This window comes from Furipterus horrens, unplaced genomic scaffold (genome assembly GCF_987537825.1).
Source record: "Furipterus horrens unplaced genomic scaffold, mFurHor1.1.pri manual_scaffold_11, whole genome shotgun sequence".
Lineage (NCBI taxonomy): Eukaryota > Metazoa > Chordata > Mammalia > Chiroptera > Furipteridae > Furipterus > Furipterus horrens.
Window position 1 is genome coordinate 71,800,336 of NW_028327181.1, and position 21,155 is coordinate 71,821,490.

At 38.0% G+C, this 21,155-nt stretch overlaps 1 protein-coding gene across 1 annotated transcript in view; it reads right to left on the reverse strand.

The window, feature by feature from the left end:
• STXBP4 (syntaxin binding protein 4) overlaps positions 1–21,155 on the reverse strand; it is a 130,784-nt gene that overhangs the window by 28,781 nt on the left and 80,848 nt on the right. Inside the window, exons 14-16 of the mRNA XM_090257359.1 lie at positions 19,271–19,387; positions 18,727–18,776; positions 15,974–16,107 (exon numbers count right to left, since the gene is read on the reverse strand). Of these exons, the coding sequence (XP_090113485.1) occupies positions 15,974–16,107; positions 18,727–18,776; positions 19,271–19,387 (301 nt within the window). The remainder of the gene's footprint in view (positions 1–15,973; positions 16,108–18,726; positions 18,777–19,270; positions 19,388–21,155) is intronic.

A 21,155-nucleotide genomic window follows, 5' to 3' on the forward strand; every position in this document is an offset into this window, starting at 1 on the left:
AATGTAAACAATGATTGTCTCTTAGTAGTGAATTATAAGCAATATTTCCTGCCTAGTCACTCTTTTTAGATCTTTTCAAAATAACAAAAATAAAGTTTAACACATTTTTATGTCAGCAGACAATAAAATAAAAATATTGCTGGCCTAAGTAACATTTTCCCTTTCATCTTAGCACTTCTCAATTTAGAAAAAAAACACTGTGCCTACACTTAAATGACACTTTGTTGATAGTTATCAGAGCACATTGCATCCCTCACTAGAAAGTCACAGAAACCTGGGCACCGGCAGGAATTTGTTCAGATTAAGTAACTTCCACCATATGTTGTAGGATCAGTATAGATTCAGTTCAATTTCTTATATCTTTTTTTCCCTTAATCTTACACCTTTTCATCTTCAGTTACATAACTGATATTTACAAAATGACCAAAGGTCTTAAGAGATACTGCAATGCCTTATGAATCACAGAAGAAACATTAAACTGGCATTCAAGACAGTGCTGGCGCAAAATGTATTTCTGCCTTCACCAGTCTACGGAGGCTTCTCTCTTAAAGGTCACGAATGCTTGCAATCACAGCGAATTCATTTGTCACATGTTGTCCTCTTGTTATCGGCACTTAGCACTGCTTATCACCCCCTCCAAGGAACTCTCTTCTCCCTGGGCTTTTCTTTTTTTAATCTCCCAATAATCTATCTTCATTCTTACTCCTAGCATCCTCCTGCCTGCTCTCCATTGGGTCCCTCTTCCTCTGAGCTGTCCCCAAAGGCCTTTTCCTTCTTTTCCTGTTACAACCTTTCTCTGCAATATTTGCGCTTCAACTATCAGACCTACATGAATCATCTCCTAAACATCTCCAGTCCTGACCTCTCTCCCAGTCTCCGTCTAGATGTCTACAAGCATTTCTATAGAACTTGTTTGTCTGCTCTCCCAAATCTGTCTTTCTGAGTTACCTGTGACTTTTAATGGTTCTACCACTTTGCATTATTCAGGCTTGAAAATTCAGTGTCATTTTTACTTCTCCTCTTTGTTTCTCTCTTCAACTGTTGTTGAGTCTTCTACAACCTACCTCTATGATCTTCTTCATTTAGTTGTTCAATGAACATGTACTGAATAAGTGCTTTAAGGGATTCTGGGAATACACTTATGAATGAGACAAGTGAGAACCTTGCCTTCCTGTATTTTATATTCTGGTGGGGCAGACATAGTCTCAGGTAGCAATCAGTGCTATCAGAAAAACAAATTAGAGTAGGGAAATCATGAGTGATACTTACAGACAATGGGGGCTAGCATTTTAGAGGGGTCAGGAACAGCCTCTTTGAAAAGATGACATTGGAGCACAGGCCTGAATGAAGGGAAAGAGTGAGTCTCCTGAAGTTCTGAAGGAAGACCATTCCAGAGAGGTGGAGATCAAGTGCAAAGGCAATGAGGTAGGAATGGGTCTGGCATGTTTCAACAATTACAAAGAGACTGAGGTGGCCAGAGTAGTGTAAGCAGGGAAGAAGGGTAGACAATGAGACCAGACAGCCAGTCGGGGCCAGAAATGAAGAACCTCACACGCCATGGTAAAGAGTTTGCATCTTACTCTGAGTGTGATGGGAAGTGGCTGGAGAGTTCTGATTTGGGCAGTGATGTGGTCTGGTTTATGTATTAAGGACCACAGAAGAATAGGCTTCTGGGGAGATAGAATGTATATTTGTTGTATTTTTAAAAAGTAAGCATATTCTTAGGCGATGCACATGGCCATTGGGTATCCCTCCACTTGTTATCAATTCACTTTTTTAAAATGAAGGTTTTCAATTCAATTGGTGTATAATTTCCCAATTCACAAATAATAACATTATGAGCTGAAATACTTTCATTTGCTTAGTTTAGATTAAAACAATACCATGTTTCTGAAATGAATAGTAAAAGCAACAGAGCATACATTTTTGCCCATTTCCTACTTACATGTTATATAAATGAAACCCAGTCTTTTGGGCATTTTGTCATTAGTATGCCCAACAAGGCAATTAGGAATGAATTAACCAAAGTATTTATAAAGAATTCACAAATTGCTAGTAACGAGGCACAGTGTACCAGGCATTCGATGTACCAAACAGGAATGAATAATGTTAAGACTGTTTCCACTAGGGGTCTACAAAGAAGAAAGTTGAAAATAAAATGAATACAAGGTAAAGACATTTCGGTTATTGTCAGGTTCTAACAGGTTTGTTGTTTTATGTGATAGGAAGCTAGAGAATGGAGACATAACAAATGAGCCCATTATGTGAGTCTGACTTGGAATCGGGCTGCTAAGCTTTCAGCATCTGCCCATATGGAATGTGTCTCACATGAAACTAAACAGAGCTCGGTAGAGTGAGAGGAAAACAAAAGAATTATGAAATAATCAGTATTCATATTAGGTTTTTAAGGTTCCTTTCACTTACAAAAAGTAATTCCCTCATTTCTGTATTCTCAGGATTCAATTATTTGCTTTCCTGTGCACAAATAAATGTCATGCTTCTCTTTTTACTTCCAAAAGTCCAAGAAATAAAAGCACTCCAGTAGAGGAAAGTGACTTTCTTTCTTTCTTATTGAATTCATGGTTGAGGTAACTTAACAAATTCATTCACCGAACGGTCACTGAGCATCAGCTCTGTGTCAAGCACTGTGATATGTACTGGGAATGTTAAGCTGAATGAGCCAACCTCACACGGCGAGGAGAGACAGCTGCCTCTCTCAGGAAGATGCAGACAGCATTTCTAATACAACCTTGGTGAAGCCTGTAAAGGAGTCTCCTCCCATCTCCCCCAAACTTCCTCTGACTGGACAGAAAAGTGTTAAAGAGATGGGCAAGACAGAAAGGAGTCATCTCATGCAGAGTGTGAAGCTGATTCACAAAGTTCATCAGTGCTGAAAGAACGTAATTTGTATCTCTTACTCTAGTAGAAAAAAGTTTTTTTCACTCAGGGAAAATTCTAGCCTTGCCACTCTGAACGCTATTTTCTCAACAGGGAAGATAGAAGCAAACGGCAGTAGTTTATGATATTAACTTTCTATTGCTGGGTAATGAACTATAACACTCTTGGCAGCTTAAAATTGCACACTATCTCCGTTTCTATGGGTCACGAGTCTGGGCGAGGCTTAGCTGAGTCCCCTGCTTAGCGTCTCACAGGCAGTGGTCTCATCTGAGGCTTGACTGGGGAAGGTTTTGCTATTGTCAACAGAACTCAATTTCTTGTGCTTACAGGATTGAAGGCTTCAAATTCCCTGGCTGTTGGCCCAAGACTGCCCTCAGCTCCTTGCCACGTGGGTCTCCCAACATAATATCTTACTTTTTGAAGCCAGGAAGAAGAGACTTCAGAAAAAAAATAAAAATAAAAATAAAAAAATGTTCCAAAATCTTATACAATGTTACCATGTACATCCTGTCACCTTTGCTGGGATCTGTTGGCTATGAGTAAATCCCAGGTGCTGCACATACTCCAGGGGAGGGCATCACACAAGGGCACGGACACCAGGAAGCAAGGACCGTGAAGACGGTTGGAGAACCTGAACACCCCATTACTTAGACGTTTTCCCTCTAGATAACAAGTCTTTTTTCTTTTTATTACTACTTCAAATGTAGCTCTTCTCATCTTTAATGTTTATAAAAACAGAATCCTGGCTTTAACATTCCTGCTGCCATTCTTATGAGTTCTTGTTCATTTTAGGTTGTTTCTTTCTCCAGCTTTTGTGTATTTGTTTAAACATCTAAGCTCATCAAAAACCTCTGTGAAGCTCCCTTGATTTGTTTGTTTAGTTCTTTTTTTTTTTTTTCTACTGAGACTGCAAGTAATTGTAAATACTTTCAGGATTTCTTACTCCACAAGCTGCATTCTCACCTTTGGTCTCTAAACGTGAGAACAAACCCATTTAACCTAATTTTAAAACAAAACAAGACAAAACTACTTTCAGAGAATTGATGGTATATGTCCAGATATATAGGTAATTAAACAATCACATTTTCTTTAGAATCTTTTGGTAGAACTACAATTCCAGCAGATGCTGACGTGCTTCACTGTTATAACAGCTTGGTCTGCATGAATTAATGATCTCCTTCGAGAGAGCTTCCTCTTCTTTGTTTTGCCTGAGTTGTTTGAGGTCCACTCTTACAGACCTATGTGGGTTTCGTTCTTTTTTTCTTTCATCTCTAATGCTCTTTATGGTGCGTCACCCGCACTCACACTCATGGCTTTCTGGACAGGGAACTGCCTGCAGTCATACTCCCCTTAGATTAGATCTGTTGCTTTGAAAAAAGGTGGGGCCATTCATGAAAGTATTTTGGTCAGAAAGTCTCAGATGATGATGTGAGGTGCCCCACCTAGCATCTGCATGTACAAGAAGAGCTCATTCTGTTCTTCCTCAAGTCTCACCCACTGAGCTCACTGCCTGCTTTCCACTACAGGGACATCCTCAACGTGAGCAGAGTGAGCCTCTCTTCTTATATACAACACCTGTCCAGAAGGTATCCAGCCATGTAATATGAAAAACAAAGACACTTATTGAAGAAGATACAAGACCCATTGTACATAGGACAATGATGCCTCAGTACCCTTCAAAGTAGGCACCTGGGGACCTCACACAGTTCTCCCACTCGCCATCAGCTGCTCCCTTGTATTTTCCCGAACCTCATCGGTGGTCTGAAATCTCTTCTTTTTCAAAGGTGAGTTTAGTTTTGGGAAAAGCCAGAAGTCACAATGTGCTGAATCTGGGCTGTAGGGAGGCTGAGTCACATGGGTGATTTGATGTTTCCCCAAAAAACTTTGCAAGAGCTATGATGCGTGAGTGGGCGCATTGTCTTAATGAAGCTGCCAATCACTATTGCCCATAGCTATGGGCTTCTAAATCATCCGAATAGTTTCCGTGGAGGAATGTTCACGCAAAATGTGATGCAAATTCGTTGCTCTACTTGTTCAGTCATTTTGAATGCCACGGCCACATAGGACACATGCTCACTCACTGGCATCTACCACCCCACTGACTAGTACAGTGAAGTCATCACCGTTCAAGTTTGCGCATTCCCGTCCACTCCCCTTGGCTGCCAGGTTACGTGGATGTTGTGCAAACTGTTCTCGTTGTAGGTATTAACAATGGCTGCACTTTTTTCTGGATAGAGCGCATATATTAAATATATTTATTAAATAAATTTAATCACAATTATATGAACATTTCAGGAACACCTACTGTGTGCCACATCCTGTTCTAGATGTTACCTAAAATGTGATGAACAAGACATTCAAGATTCCTGTTCTCAAGGGGCTCATACTTTAATAAAGGAGAAAGACAATAAACAAGTAAACAAACAAAGGGAGTAAAACAGAGGATCTGGAAGTAGAGAAAAAGGCAACGTTAGGTAGGTGGTGAGGAAAGGCTTCTGAAAGCAAACAATTAGACTAAGAGGACAGAATGACACAGTGAGCTGGGCCTCTCCATCCACGCCGTTCTCTTTGTTTTTCACAAACATACCAGGCACTCTCCTGCTGCAGAGCCTTTGTAGTTAGTGCTAGAACATTCTTCTACCAGGTATCTATGTGATTTACTCTTTCCTCATATGGGTGAAATGCCTGTGAAAGCGTAGTTAAAGGTTTGCAATGAACTGGTGGCTCTCTGTACCCATTCCTGGACAATTTCGGTATTTCTACCTTCTGTACACGTTCAGCAGGGCCTCCTTATCCATATACAAAACTGATATATGAAGAGCCCTTGAGGTTGCCAGTTAGACATAAACTTCTTTATTATGTTGAGCCTTATATATATGAAGTAAGTTTCAATTAAAGCTGGGTTTCCTTTACAAATTTTACTGCTACTGACAAGAGTGAAATGTTATTTTGCAATTGGTTTCAAGGTTTCGGCACATGGTTTCTTAGGTGTTTTCAGTGGAATAATGAGAGATCATATAAATCTACATTAGTAGAAATCTTTCACCACCTTCCAAGTTTTCCAACTCTCCCCTTTCTCCCCCAGTAAAGAGAGGGGGGAGGGGAAGAGAACAGTGTATCATATTGAACTAGGTTGCAAGGACAAAATACTCCTACTACATAACAACAATGAATGATGAAAATGATAATGATGATATAAGAGCAGTTTGCATGCAGTTCTTAGTGAGAGACGCCTCAGGTGGCTCGGCCATGTCAAAAGAATGGATGCAGGCCGTATCCCCAAAGACCTCCTCTACGGCGAGCTAGCAGAAGGCCAGAGGATGACAGGGCGCCCAAAACTGCGGTTCAAAGACATCTGCAAAAAGGACATGACACAATGCTCCATCAATCTCAACACATGGGAAGTTCAAGCAGACGACCGCCTAGCCTGGAGGCTCGCGGTCAGGCAAGGTACGTCACGTGCAGAGGCTGTGCGCAACGAGGAGGCGGTCCAGAAAAGATCGAGGCGGAAGCAGCTTCAGCAGCAGCAACAACAGCCATCTGCCTTCACCTGTACCAAGTGCGGCAGGGATTGTCACTCCCGAATCGGACTGCACAGCCATTCTCGGCGGTGCAGATAGACTCTCGAGAAGCTACGCCATCGTCTCTCGAGACGGACGGCTGCCGACGACGACGATATTAAGTACCTACCAGGTATGAGTCACTTTATAAACATTATCTTTAATAAGCTAGCCACTTCGGATACATTCTACTTAAGCCTCACAAATACCCTATGAGCTGGTGATATCTTCATTTTCACAGATGAAGAAAATGAAACTCAGAGAGCTTAGAGAAACCCCAAAACACAAATCTGTTAGGTGGTAGAGCTGTATTTGAACCTGGTTTCTTTACTATACTGTTCTGCCTCTCTACAAGAAAAAAATGAATCTATCTTTTTGATAAAGAGAGTATTTAGGGTACAAATAACTAATTTTTATGTAAAAGCTAAAGACAATCACAAATGTAACTTCATTTTATCCTGTAATGTAATGAGCTATATCATGCTCATTCTTTCCATTTTTATAACTGGGGCAAAAGTGAGGATAAGGAATTAACTCAAGGTTTAAAAAATCTTGTGCAAGAAGCAGGTCTTCTTACTCCCAATGCTCTATCTGCTTTGACTTTAACTTTTCATTAGCATTTGGGAGTTATAAAAAATTAGTAACACCAATAGCACTGTGTAGTTCTAAGACCTAATCATTTTGAATCTAATTGGTAATGTTGGTTGGATGAATTCATAAGGTTACAAATCTGTCATTACAAAAAATATCATAAAGGTTCAGTTCTTGATTCTATATCTTCGGTTTTAAGCTTTTTAACCTAGGCACATTTATTATTCCCTCTTTATGCATAGTTCTGTAAATGATTCCAAAGAGACCTTTTATTACTTACTGTGAGGTTTCAGTGACACCTAATTTTTTTTTTAACTTTTAAAAGATGATTTAAATATCAGAATTAACAAATACGCCCTCTAAAAGAAATTCAAACTATACTGAGGTTTCTAAATAAAAAACAAATACTCTTAAAAAAAAAAACCAAGCAAAAAACAAACAAAGAAACAAGCAAAAAAACAGATACTCTCCCAGTCCAGGCTTCCTGGGAAACTAATGTATCAAAGAGTTAGGGATCCTCTATACCTGATCAAAAATTATGAAAGCTTCTTGAACCAATGCAATCTGTTGCTTTATTGTGAATATTTTTAAGTCATGAAAATAAGGTAAGGTAAATTTTGGTCAATGATTCTAATTAAAAATAAAAAATGAACTTTAAATATACTCTTATATTTACATAGGGCTTGACATTTTACAAAGCACTTTCTTACTAGTTCCTTTAAATCCTTGAAACAACATCATAAAGACTGGATTCCCAATTTGGAGACAGGTAACTAGGACTCTGAGAGATCACTGTATTTTATCAAATCTAAGATACCAGTGCGTGTAAGACACCTCACCATTTTATATACTCCCAAGAAAAAAAAATCCAATTCAATTGTGATGTAATGACAACTATACCCCCGAGAGACACATAAGACTTCTTAGAAGATCTGAGTTAGGGTTCTGGTATTGTCCTTTCCAAGCCAGTGACTTAAGTACATCATTTAAGTCCTCTGTGCCTTGATCTTTTTATAGCTTTTAAATTAGACATTATAATGCCTATCTTACAGGATTGCTGTGCAGACGTATTGATGTAAAATAGTTCTTTTAAGCTGTAAAACTGATAAAATTTAAAACCTTCTACATCTATGGTATTATTATGTTAAAATATATTATCTGTAACAATAACAGTGATATTCTATTGTTGAAGGCAGGAAGTTCTGGATCTGAATGGAGCTAGTGTATCACATGCAGTTATTACTAAGGCTGTGGCTGGACACACTGGTACTGCTGCTGTCTTTTCCAAGATGAGTTGTTGATGCTTTGTCCTCCTATGACCTCTGGAGAACACCTATTCCAGTAACCCCTCAAAAATGCCCTCAGTTTGAATGAGGACATTCTCAGGCCTTGAGGGAAAAATTTATCTTTCTGGCACCATTGACATGTTATGTGTCCAGTTGTAGGACTGAAGCATGAACTACACCTTAGACTTTCTATTATTAGTCAGTTCTAATTGGGAAAGTAATTAGAGTTCCATTTTTTGGAGGACAGATACTTTCCTGTACTTTCTCATCAATGCCTTCTGTAGTTTTGAAGCAGTCCTTGTACTTTTTTCTGCTTTTGTGTTAGAAATCATTTCATGTTACACTCTGTTCACCATGTCAGCCCTAAGGTGTACATGCAGACTTTCACTTGATTAAACCCTAGCTATTGGACATCCTGCAGTCCCCGGACAACTGCATTCCTGCCTCATGGGAGAAACTAAGCATTGCTCTTCTAGCCATGACTTCACGGCTGCTGGCAGTGTACGTGATTAAAGTATGCATCTGAAATACTTCCCTGGCCATGATCTTCTGTGAAAATGCATACCATGTAGTAGCTCTGGGATCGATGCACACTAGAAATTTCTGTATACTAAATACTGGAAACATGGTGGCTTTCCAGTTTTATGATTGACAGACTGTATTCTGCTTGCTTCTTATATACCAACAGAAAGTAGTAGAGGGTTACTACAGATTTGGTATTATTAAATAATTACATCAATTCAATTCTCAGGAATTTGTTTAATGAGAAAGGCAAATCGTCGGCAGCCGTCCGTCTTGAGAGACGATGGTGTAGCTTCTTAAGAGTCTATCTGCACCGCCGAGAATGGCTGTGCAGTCCGACTCGGGAGTGACACGGTATCTGTCTCCTCCCGTGTTGAATCGACATCTTGCGATGACGCTGGAGTGTCCTCTCCAGTGAAGCTGAAGCTACAGAGTCTGGGCAGGGTGATATGGAGGGTCTGCTGTTGCCCATGCAGCAGACCCCCCCTCTCTTCGCAGCTGAAGGGTCCAAGGGAAAGACGGAGTCAATACAGCTTGGCTTCAGGTGCGCCGCAGGAGTTGCCGGTGTTGACTACAACGTCAAACCGCCTTAGGGACTCCGGCTCCGGATTTTCTGTCGGGGTTTACTCCCTTAGCCTTTCCCCTGAAGAGGTATGCCACAAGGCAGCGGAGGTTTTTTGGAGTCAGAGTTTTCCTTCTCTGATGTGCCCTGACTGGAAGATCGAACCAGCGACACTGAGCTCGCAGGCCGACGCTCAATCCACTGAGCCAAACCAGCCAGGGTCAGAAAGGCAAATACCCAATAGTTAATTAATAGGCCGAAGGAGCAACAGGGAAACATGAGGGAGTCTAAGATCAGCGATGATGGTAGGGAATTGCTTTGTGCGTCTGGACTCATGGACCCAATATGCACATGCATATCAAACCTAAACATTAGTACTGAATTTCAGGTGTCCCAAATGTTATACACACCGATATACCGCTAATCCCTGTTTTGAAAAACGAATATTTGTTCCTTTGTTGCTCCAAGTCTAGCCCTAGCTACTGCCATCTCCCATGTCAGTCACTGCAAGAGCCAAGTAGCCTTCCTGCTTTCTTCATTCCTGCTACTCTTCCAGTCCGCTTTCAGATAAGTGCCTGAACAGTCTTTCAACATGTAGCTCAGGTCATATTATTCATCCTTAAAACCATCCGTGGCTCCTATGACACAAGAAAAAACCCAAACTCTGAGGATGCTGTTCAAAGCCTGGTGTGACCTGGCTCCTTTCTGCACCTCTGCCCTATCTCATGTTAGTCTCCTGCGTGCTCAGAGGTACCTGATACCCAGGCATTGTTCTGTCCCTCAAATATGTTAAGATAGCTCCAACCTCAGGGATTTTGTACTTGACCTGAGAAGCTATTTCCATAGATTTTCTCCAGGCTGGATCTTGGCTCAAATGCCACCCCTTTCAAAAAGGGAGTAACACCCCCACTTACATTTCCTTTTACATCATCTGGTTTTGTTATATTTATAATAGTCACCATTGTACGGATTTGTTATTTACTTATTCACTGACTTGTTTGCCCATCTCTGCCCTGAAGCAACTTGATGGCAAGGACTTTGTTTATGCTGTTGCCCCAGTGTCTAGGGTAGGGTCTGGCCCACTGTAGATTCTCAATAAATAGTTCATGAAAGAATAAAGTAGTGAATCTAAATGATGACATTTTCTAAGTGATACATTTTTCTCTCACCTTTTTTTTTTTCTTCTGGAAATAAAACTGTACGAGGAAAGAAATTACTTCATTTTTCTTGAAGCTAATAATAATTTTCCCATTTAAAACAAAATTAAATAACCCAAGCATAGTCTCTTTTCCAGAAATCACCCAAGATTAAATTTGATATATTTTCTTAATGGAACATTAAAGCAGCAACCTATTTTTAATTTGCAACAATACAAGACAATATATTAGTTTATCATTTTCCTTGAATGGTACTGACACCACAAATAGGTGGTTATTATCTGGCTCTGAATAATCAAGTCACCGGAGAACAGGTTTGCCTTATAAAAACAGGTGAAACTGTCTTTCTAATGGCATCAGAATCACATAAGCTATTCCCTTATACTTGGAACATTTTCCCAAATTCCAGGAGAAGAAACATATATAAATATGCATGATTACTTTATGAAGAAGTAAATACCATAATGCTCATTCTAAACAGTATAGCTGACTTTCACCAAAGATATATGGCTCTTCCTTTGATAAATTCATGTTAACAAAAATTGCTCTGGAGGGAAATAAGAAAAGCAATAACGGCAGTTTGAGACCTAGAATACATACAATGAGAAGGTGCTATATCAACTCTGAGTTTTGGACCTAAAAGAAAAATTACAGATGCCTTCAAATGCTACAGTACTGCATTTCCCCTTCTTCTCATAAAACCTTTTCCCATTTGCCTTAATAACTTCTAATTAGACTATAAAGGCAAAAAGCAGCTATTACTCACATTCTAATTTTAGAAGTTAAAATATTGCTAGTTTCAGACAAGAACACCTGAACTGATGCAGGAGGCTCGCCTAGACAAATATGTGTAATCAGGTGGTCCTTGCTTGGTAGGAGAAAAGTTCACCCCTATTTTCAAATGGCTGAGTAAGCATTACATAATTATGCAACTGATTTGTAACAGTTGAACATCCATATTTCTATTATAAGAAATGCTGTGATGAAAATACTTACATATAATTTTTATGCATATTTCTCATTATTTTCTTTGCAAAAAATACTGATGGGTTGGATTATTAAGTTAAAATTATGACCATTACAACATTAAAAAAAATCTTTCAAAGAAACTTTTTAATAGTTCCTGTTATGTACTGCAAACCTGATTCCCAAGAATGTTGAGCCAAATTATATTCCCATCTGTCATGGAGGAGAATATTTACTTTGAACTTTAATCAGGGGCCAGGCCCAGATGGCTGTAAATTGAAAGGATTTTTTTTTTTTTTTTTTTTGGTGTGTCATATATGAGTAACGTAGGAGAGCATATACTCTATGGGAAGAATCCCTGCTTCCTGATCAGGCTTCATCTGGGCCCATGTGGGTGTAGAAACCTTTGCTCCAGCTGCTCATCTAAATTCCGTGCATCTCTGAAGCTTAAGAGCCCACTTATCATTATAGTTTTTCCCTCTGTTTTGGTGCAGGGAGATGTTCCTTTCTTGGTTTTAATCTTTTAAACACACAAACACCATTTCAAATGTCGTTTCTAAGTATAAGAGCAGAATGAGGAGGTTTTGGCATGAGACCACTATCATCTTGTTCTCAAACTCTATCCTGAATCTTGACAGCTCTATTTTCTAGCTGTAATACTGTGGACTTTTTCATAATCCTGTATTGGTATATTTATGTGTATGTTTGTTTATAAGGGCTTGGATGAAATGTGTGTGTATATATATGTGTGTGATATATTTCTCTTTATAAAACCCTGGATGTTGAGAACCCTCTACTCAGAACTGGTTTTTGGCCTTCGAAAGGATGTGTGGGCCCCCTGGTTGTGGGAGTTCCCCTCTCAGAGCCCAGGCCGGGGTTGGCCAACGTGCATGTGCAAGGCACGCACAAGGATGAGGCAGCAGGCAGTCTGAGGGGACTGAGAAGCAAGCAGGACAGAGGTGGCTGTGCAGAGCAGTGTGGCACTTGGGGCGGAAGCCACTTACTAGACTCCCTTTATGTGTAAAGCTTCCTGGATGCCCCACACGCGTCCGGTCTGAAGTGTGGCTATGCTACCTAGAGGACCACGCCCCAGTGGGCCTTCTGGCTGACACAGAATTTGTGTGAGCCCTGAGAATTTCAAAAATGCCATTGACTCATCAAGATAAAAGAGTAAGAAGAGTCTATCTACCCAGGCAGCCTCTGATGTTATTACCTGTTCAAACTAGAAAGCAGTGAGGGGTGCCCATTGCCAAGGTTCCTCATAATTCCTACTGTTGTTCAGCAGAGGAAGGAACAAACTGGCCCTTGTGTTTTCTTTCTACAAAGTCCTGCCTACTCTGTACTGAAAAGTTTTGGGGGTCTACCTGTAACTGCTAATGCTTTTGAAGATTTTCCCCTATTTTTATATTGCATTAATCATTTCCATGGGAATCTTGAAGGAAGGCAGATGCCTGTGTTTATGTTACCAATTAATCAGGAAATCAATACCTTCTCTTTATTAAAGATCTCCTAAGGGATTACCTAGCTAGATTCCTTTATTTTGCATTTTGAAAACAGAACTGCCTCTTCCTGCTTTTGTTATAGAATTATTTTGTCAATAAAAAGTTACAGTTCAAAACAAGTAGTTATTTTAAATAAAGATTATACAAAAGCACTGTGATATTGATCATGTAAATATTGATGGAGAACAATATAAGCACCTCCAAGGGTCCCAAAAATGATTACGAATGCCTATTCTGTTGATATACTGTTTAAATGGAAGTAGCTTAAGAGAACAGACCAAAGTTTTCTTAGAGTTAGCAGTAAGCAACTGAAAGATAAGATGCTGATTCAGAAATTTAGCCACGATTTCCTGTGATGATAATATTCTAACTCAAAATCTGTAATAACATTAAATGTTATATATTAAGAAAAGCTCTCATCTACCAATTTTCAGAGGCATCCAAATTGAAAGAAGCTTTAGATAATAATTATTTAGTACTCAGCACTGAGAAAAAGTTCATTTAAATTTATTACTTTAAATAAGAATGATAATGTGGTACCAGCTCAGCAACTGCGGTCCATTTATGGAGTATCTTATATTATCAAGTGCTCTGTTAACTACTTTACATGTATCTCACCTAATCCTCCACTCCTGCCCTACTGATATGATCTCCATTTTTCGTGTGAGGAAACAGGCCCAGGGGTTAAGTAATTTGCCCAAGAAAGCGGAATGACTAATTGGGATGCTCTGTGGAGCATCTATTTCTAGGGATCATCAGAAACGCTGAGGAGCATTGCTTACATGGATTCAAACTCTATTCCAGGCTGCCTCTAGGATTCTCACACACCTCCCTGCTGCTAAAGGCATTCTGCTGCGGGCTGGATGGCCATATGGCGTTTGATGCATTCACATTATCTGTTATTCTACATGTTTCTTAAGCTGGGGTTCATACACACCTGAAAATGAATGCAAAGATTTTAGAGTAGTCCACGAACCAAAAAAGGTTCAGAAATGTCTTATAGATATTCCTCAGAAGCTTGTTTTTAAGCTCTAAGACCCAAGAAATCTTATTCTCATTTCTGAGAAAATCCCTAACATCTTAGAATGTCCTTACATTATGGAGAAAGTGGAGGCAATTACCCAAGAAAAAACTTCAAACTGTAACTTGAAATAATCAGATAGGCATGGCCAAGGACATGGGGTGAAGGCTGCAGCTGGAATTATCTACATCATGGCAGGAATTTCCAGTTTTTTGTTACATGCATAGAAAATGCCAAGAGAAAGAAAAATGAGCTGAGTTGATCTGAATGATCCAACTGAAAAAGATATGTCATATTGCATTATAAAAGGACTGGGAAAATATGCCAACATTGGCAATTGTATTTCTAAATAAAAAGAAAACGTAGAAACTCTTTGCTAGTTTTAAACAACAAAGTATGTATAATCTCGCAATGGATAAAAGGTGCAGATGGAATTTTTCACTTTTCTTCCAAAGTAGTTCTGCTAAATTTCAAATATTTTCTTTGAATAATCATGTTTGACAAATAGAAAGGTTAATATTAGCAAAGTAATTACAATTAATGATGGCAATGTCCACTGGGCTATGTCTGTGCGGGTGTCTCCCTCCCCTGTTCCCACTCTAACTTAAAAATGTCTGATGTGTAAAATTCTGAGCTTACACATCTGATTTAGGAGTGGTTATTTTTCATCCCCCCGTAAAACCTACAGAGTTTCTTTACATAAAGAGTTCTTACAGGGTTTTTGAAATGTAATTTGATTTTTTAAAAAGGTAATAGATTATACAAAACCAAAAATTAAGCAGATACTATTAGAGACATGATTTCCAATCCTGTATAACATAGTATGGAAGTAAAAAGTTACCCCCCAAAACTTTTGACTATTACTCTATACCAAGTCAAGCCAATTCCTACTTAGGACTTCATCCAACACTTATTATTTTTATCCATAATTAACAAAGAATTTTATCTATATCTCTATATATTTATATTTACACATATTTGATATCTGATCTCCAGTACAGAAACATTAAGAATGGCAAACTAAAGAAATAATGAAATGTTAAGAGGTCAGCACAAAAACAATCAGCAGACAGACTGACATCAAGGGAAGAGACAGAAAAACAAATAAGGGGGCCCCAATCCATGAAGAGGCAAAAGCGTCCAGAGAGAGCAGGAGGAAAGGACGGTCACGTCAGTCACCTAAGCTTTTACCCAAGGATCTCCCCGTCCTTTGAGATGTTGGCAGCTTCTTAGAGTACTACCCTGCTGCTATTTTTGGCTCAATGGTGACTCCGCAGAATCCACTGATAGATCGTGCGTTTCCTTAAGAAAGGTATCCTCCCGGCCCTTGCTTAGGAGCAAAAGCCTGAGCAAGCAGGCCTGAAGAGCGGGGAACCGGATCAGCTATTCCAGGCACTCTAATTAATTACCTCGCTGACTGCCTCAGGGTCTGTTCCTAGTTTTCCCTGCCTGGGATCCCGGGGATTTTTCCATGGTTCTGCTGAACTCACTGTTCTGGCAGAGTTGTTTTTCATATTTATTGTGTTTTGGGGTCTGTACCTTCAATCTTATTCCATCTGTTGTATATTATTCAAAAATTCCTCAGTGTTGATTCTACCCTTCCAGGTTTCCAGTGCTGTTGTGAATTTACTTTTTATGTTTATTCTTCCATTTCAAAGAGACTTTGGATAAAAGTTAAGACATGTCTTAATCAGCGATCTTCTGTTGGAAGCCATTTGGGGCACTTTAAGTAAAACAAATATTCTTCCCCTACAATTAGTGCAGTAAGATTCTTATGGCTTAGCTATCCACTCTCCTGGAGTCAAACCAATACTTTAACACAATTAAACTGTCAAACTTGAAACTTTCTTCTTTTGTTTTGTTAAATGAATTATTTTAAAATGTGAAAAAAAAATTCAGAGAACTTACAGTCCATATCAAGTGTGGCACGAACAGATTTAACGAGTTCCTCAGACTCCAGGGCCAGTGCTGCGGCCACGCTCCGGCCGTTCCTGCCCAGCGATGGAAGGGAAGCGGGGGAGGTTGGCAAAGCTCTTCTTACCCTACGAGGGCGATAAAACGCAGGTGAACTTATTACTCAGTAGAGAACATCTATCTCTGCCAAATACGAATTCTTGTTAGTTATAAATTTGTACAAAAAGATTTCTATATCTGGGAATGTTGCACGCTTACAGCCCTGAATGAAGTACGGTAATTCGTGGAAAACATTACTACATTATTTCTGTTTTCTTTTTTTTTTAATGTATTTTATTGATTATAGTGTTACATTTGTCCTAATTTCCCTTACATTATTTCTGTTTTCAATTCTTTACTGTATAATAAACAGGCACATTTTAAAACTTAGGTTGACACCATACACAAGAAGGAAGGAATGCAAGGATGGTCCACCTCCTAAATCATTTGTTGGGCTTATTTTGTACGTACTTGTATTATACTAACATGTAGATTTTTATTCAGTTTTATAAAAATTCAAGTTAAGCACATAATCATAAGTTTATTAAACACAGTTACTATTACTTCTAGTAATAATAACTATAATTTCAATATGTATATTTACTCATCAAATTATCTCTTAAGCACTTCCATTTTTTGCCCCTAAATCTAACAGCCTAGATCATTTATATTACTTTTTAAAATGCAAATGTCACTTGAAATAACTGCATTCACATATAATTAAAAGTGTGATGTTTTACTACAACAAGTCATTATGCTAAAGCTTTACTTGAAAAGAGACATTTTTTAAATCCTCACCTGAGGACATACTTACTGATTTTAGAGGGACGGGAAGGAGAGAAAGAGGGAGAGAAACATCAATGTAAGAGAGAAACATCAATCAGTTGCCTCTTGTAGGCACCCCAACTGGGGACCCATCCCACAACCTAGGCATGTGCCCTGACCGGGAATCAAACCTGCTACCTTTCAGTTTATGGCAGTGGTTCTCAACCTTCCTAATGCCGCGGCCCTTTAATATAGTTCCTCATGTTGTGGTGACCCCCAACCATAAAATGATTTTTGTTGCTACTTCATGACTGTAATTTTGCTACTGTTATGAATCGTAATGTAAATATCTGATATGCAGGACGTATTTTCATTGTTACAAGTTGAAAATAATTAAAGCATAGTGATTAATCACAAAAACAATATGTAATTACATATGTGTTTTCCGATGGTCTTAGGAGACCCCTGTGAAAGGGTCGTTCGACCCCCAAAGGGTCGCAACCCACAGGTTGAGAACTGCTGGTTTACAGGATGATGCTCCAACCAACTTAGCTACACCAGCCAGAGTAAAAAGCTATACTATTTTAAGCTGATGACAAAACCATTGTTATTTACTGTCCATCTTCTTAAGCACGATGGGATTAATTCACAAAGAGAAATTAAAGCATCAATCTTAAATTCAAATACAGGGCCTTTATTCTGTGTTACAAATATCCACTACAAAAGATATAGTATATTAAAAAGACTGACCAAATTTTGCTAGCTAACTTTTCAAGACATGGTGAAAATTTGCTTAATGTCACTTTTTAAAGTTATCTTTTTTTCCCCATGAACTAATTTAAGGAAAGGGCAGGCTCTGGCTTTTCAGTAGTCATTTTAACATTAATTTTTAATATTAGAACTTTTGAATTATTATTTGAAGTCACAATGAGATCTTGGGGTTGGGAGTAAGGGCATACCTAACTCATACAAGGGGAATCTGATTGCTGAGTATTTTAACATCCTTATTAAAAATAATCATCATGGAATTCATGTAATTATCTTACATCATAAGTAGCATGGATAACAACTAAAAATGTCAAATTCCTTCATTAGAAGAAATAAAACATTAGAATTGAATGAGTTTAAAAGTATACTACTGTAGGAATTCTTCTAAGTTTAAAAACTGCTGTGGAAACCTAAATATAATAAGAATACAATGAATCATCTCCGCTTTTTAAACTGTTGTTTTCATAGCAAAAGGAAGAATTTTCCTGTTTCTGCAAGCACACATTGCTAGAAGTTGAATGGTAATGTCTCAGCTATTCTAAGACAAGAAAAAATTGTTTTGAAAATGTACAAACAGAAATAGTTCTTTTGTGTCATGTATCAAAATGACCATACTCTTGCAGTCTGAAATAAATGAATGTTAGTACAATTGTAGCTCCTAGTAAGAAACTTTAAATCGGAAACAAACTGTGAATAGTAACAAAATCAAGGTGTATTCTCCAAATATATTTTTAATTTATGTCTACTGAATGCTGAAAATGTAAAGAAATTGATTGCATGAACATGCCTTATAAACTTCTGCTTGGCATAACAACTAATATGGAGCTTGAGACTTACCTTTACTACTAAACCTATGACCAGTATAGTAACTTTTACTCATACACAGGACGCTTAAAGAACTTCAAGTTACTCTCCTCTTTACAAAATTACTGACAAAGACAAGATAGATGATTCCTACTTCAACTTTAGAGTACTAGGTTACAATGATTTGCTAAATACCTCCAGGAAATTTCTTTCACAGAGATGGGGTCAAAAACTAAATGTCCTTGTTTCTATTTTCCCAAGACATTAAGGAACAGTATTGAGTAGGAGTTATGTAGAGATTTTAGTCTCAATTACCAGATGACAATGTAGTCAGTTGCCATACTCTCTAGAAAGTACTCAAATATTCTTACCTTAAAGTTGATAAATGAGAAGAATTAGCAGAAAATACTTCTTGAATAGCCTAGCAAACAAACAAAACAGTGAAGGAGATTTCTAAGTTTAATAGTCTTTTAAAATGTCTTTTCTTGCTTAATTAACATTTATAATCTCCTGCTTCATGCTACCCCCTTAACTGAGTAAAAGGTATTTCTCTTATGTGGTGGTAGTGGTGGGGGGGGGGTTTAATTCATTAACATGCAATTCTACTCAGAAATATAAAAACTATAGAAACTTTTCTTTATAACATATTTATTAAATAATGTTTCTAGAATACCAAGAGTTTTATTAGGAAGTTATTTGTTAAAACAGTATATATTTGGGATCATGTTACCCTGTCTGAATCATTTCTCTTAACAATGTATATGTCAGCTGGTCTTTTCATTATCTAGGCAATTTCTAGTCTGACTGTAAGTTAGTATTGCTGTTTTGAGCCCACCAAACACTGACATTTATCTATGTTAGTTGTTCATACATTTCTCAAAAATGGACATGAAGTAATATCATAGGAAAATGTACCTCTACAAAATGAAGAAGCTTTTCAGTGGCTGCCTGAAAAGTTTTTCGAGCCATTTCCGATTTTCGCAATTGGCAGTCAAGTACTGTGATTCTCTTTCTTAACTCCTGAACACTTTCCTGGACAGAGAGATAGAAAAAGAACATCTTACACACTTCCTCTATTTAATATTAATGGCTCCTACTGTCAGTTTTTGTTAACTAGTCTTTAACATTGCCGTATCATTTATTTTCTCTTTATTATGTATACCTTCTGATTTGGGGGCAGCACTTAAAATAATGGCCCACTTAACAGTTAAACTGTACATGGGAGCTGCAAATTCTATGAGATAAGCTTCATATAACTTTATTAATTCCCATAATAAATTACATTCAATTAATTTACAGTGGGGCTTTTTTTTTTTGTTTTTTTTTTGCAACATGGCTTACCAGATGCTCACAAAAAAACCCTACCAGTGTGGCGCAACCAAAAATGCTGAAGATATACACATATATTCAATGTAACACAAGCCAATGGAAAGCCAGGCTGGCAGGGAAGTAGGGGATTCCATGGGCAGTACAGGAATTACAGCCAGAGAAGCCAGAGCAAGGCGGACGGGGAGTAAGAGCGCACTGCCGCACAGCTTGCTGGAGGTACATGCTGAGCACTGGCAGCCTACAGTTTGGGGTTTCATCAGGCATGAATGGCAAATGGGAGAACTTTAAAGGGTGAACTCGAAAGAAACAACCTCATAAGGTGCACAAAGTTTTGACTTTGGCTTTGGTGAGCAGATTAAATAAAAGTATCCACTGAATAAGCACTAACCACAAGCCTCCACTCAAGTGGGTTTAAAGTCAGAATTTATACTACTGCGTAATCTGTAAATTCATAAGCTGGAAATTTAGCTTAAGTTGGTCCCAGGCTGGTAGAAGAAGACACAAAGCTTCTATGGAGGGATATGTTCTAAACTCAAATCATAAGTAATTCTCACATATATTGTATCAAAAGGATATGATCTCAGGAGATAAGCTACCATAAATAAAAGCTCACTGAAGGAAATAAATTACAGGGTCAGTCCTATAAAAACAACAGGCACTGGAGTGATCAGATACAGAATATAAAGTAATATTTAATATACTTTAAAAATTAAGAAGGAATTAAAAGCATAATAAAAGAATAATTATCAAAACAAATCCAATGACATAAAAAATAAATCTTAAAAATAAAAAATGTAATAATTAAATTAGAAATTCAATTTATAAACTTGCTTACTATCCAATTAGATACAGTTGAAAAGAGAACGAGTAAAATGAAAGACAGAGGTAAAGGATCTTATAATGAAGCATGAAGATAAAAATGCAAAATATAAAAGAGATGAGGTAAAGAGGGGAAAAGATGAGATCTTGCATATATCCTATCTGAATTACACAAGAAAGACCAGAAAGAATAAAAGAAAAACAGCTGAGTTTAACAGCTTAGGGTTTAAACAAAAAAGGCAAAAGACATTTTTCCTCAGGAAAGCTATCCCTTAGATTGTCAAATAAAAATGACAACAACCAACACAGCAATAGCCATCCAGGGTGAATGAATCAAAATTATATCTTTTTTTTTTTTTTTTGTCATATTGGAACCTTTTGGTGTGCTGCAGGATTTTAGTAACTAGTTTATGGGTGACATGGGATGAAAAAGGTTGAAAATTGCTGATTTAGAAGAAGCAAAATAAGATACAATAAAACAAAGGAAGAAGGAAAGAAATGGATCCCTACCTCATAGAAGGCCATAAAATCAAAGACATAAGTATCAAAACCTTAAAAATTTGAGATGCAAATATAAAGAAATATCTTAATATCTTTGGGACTGGAAGGACTTCTCAAAAGAAACATGAGGGAAAACTGATAACTTTAATTG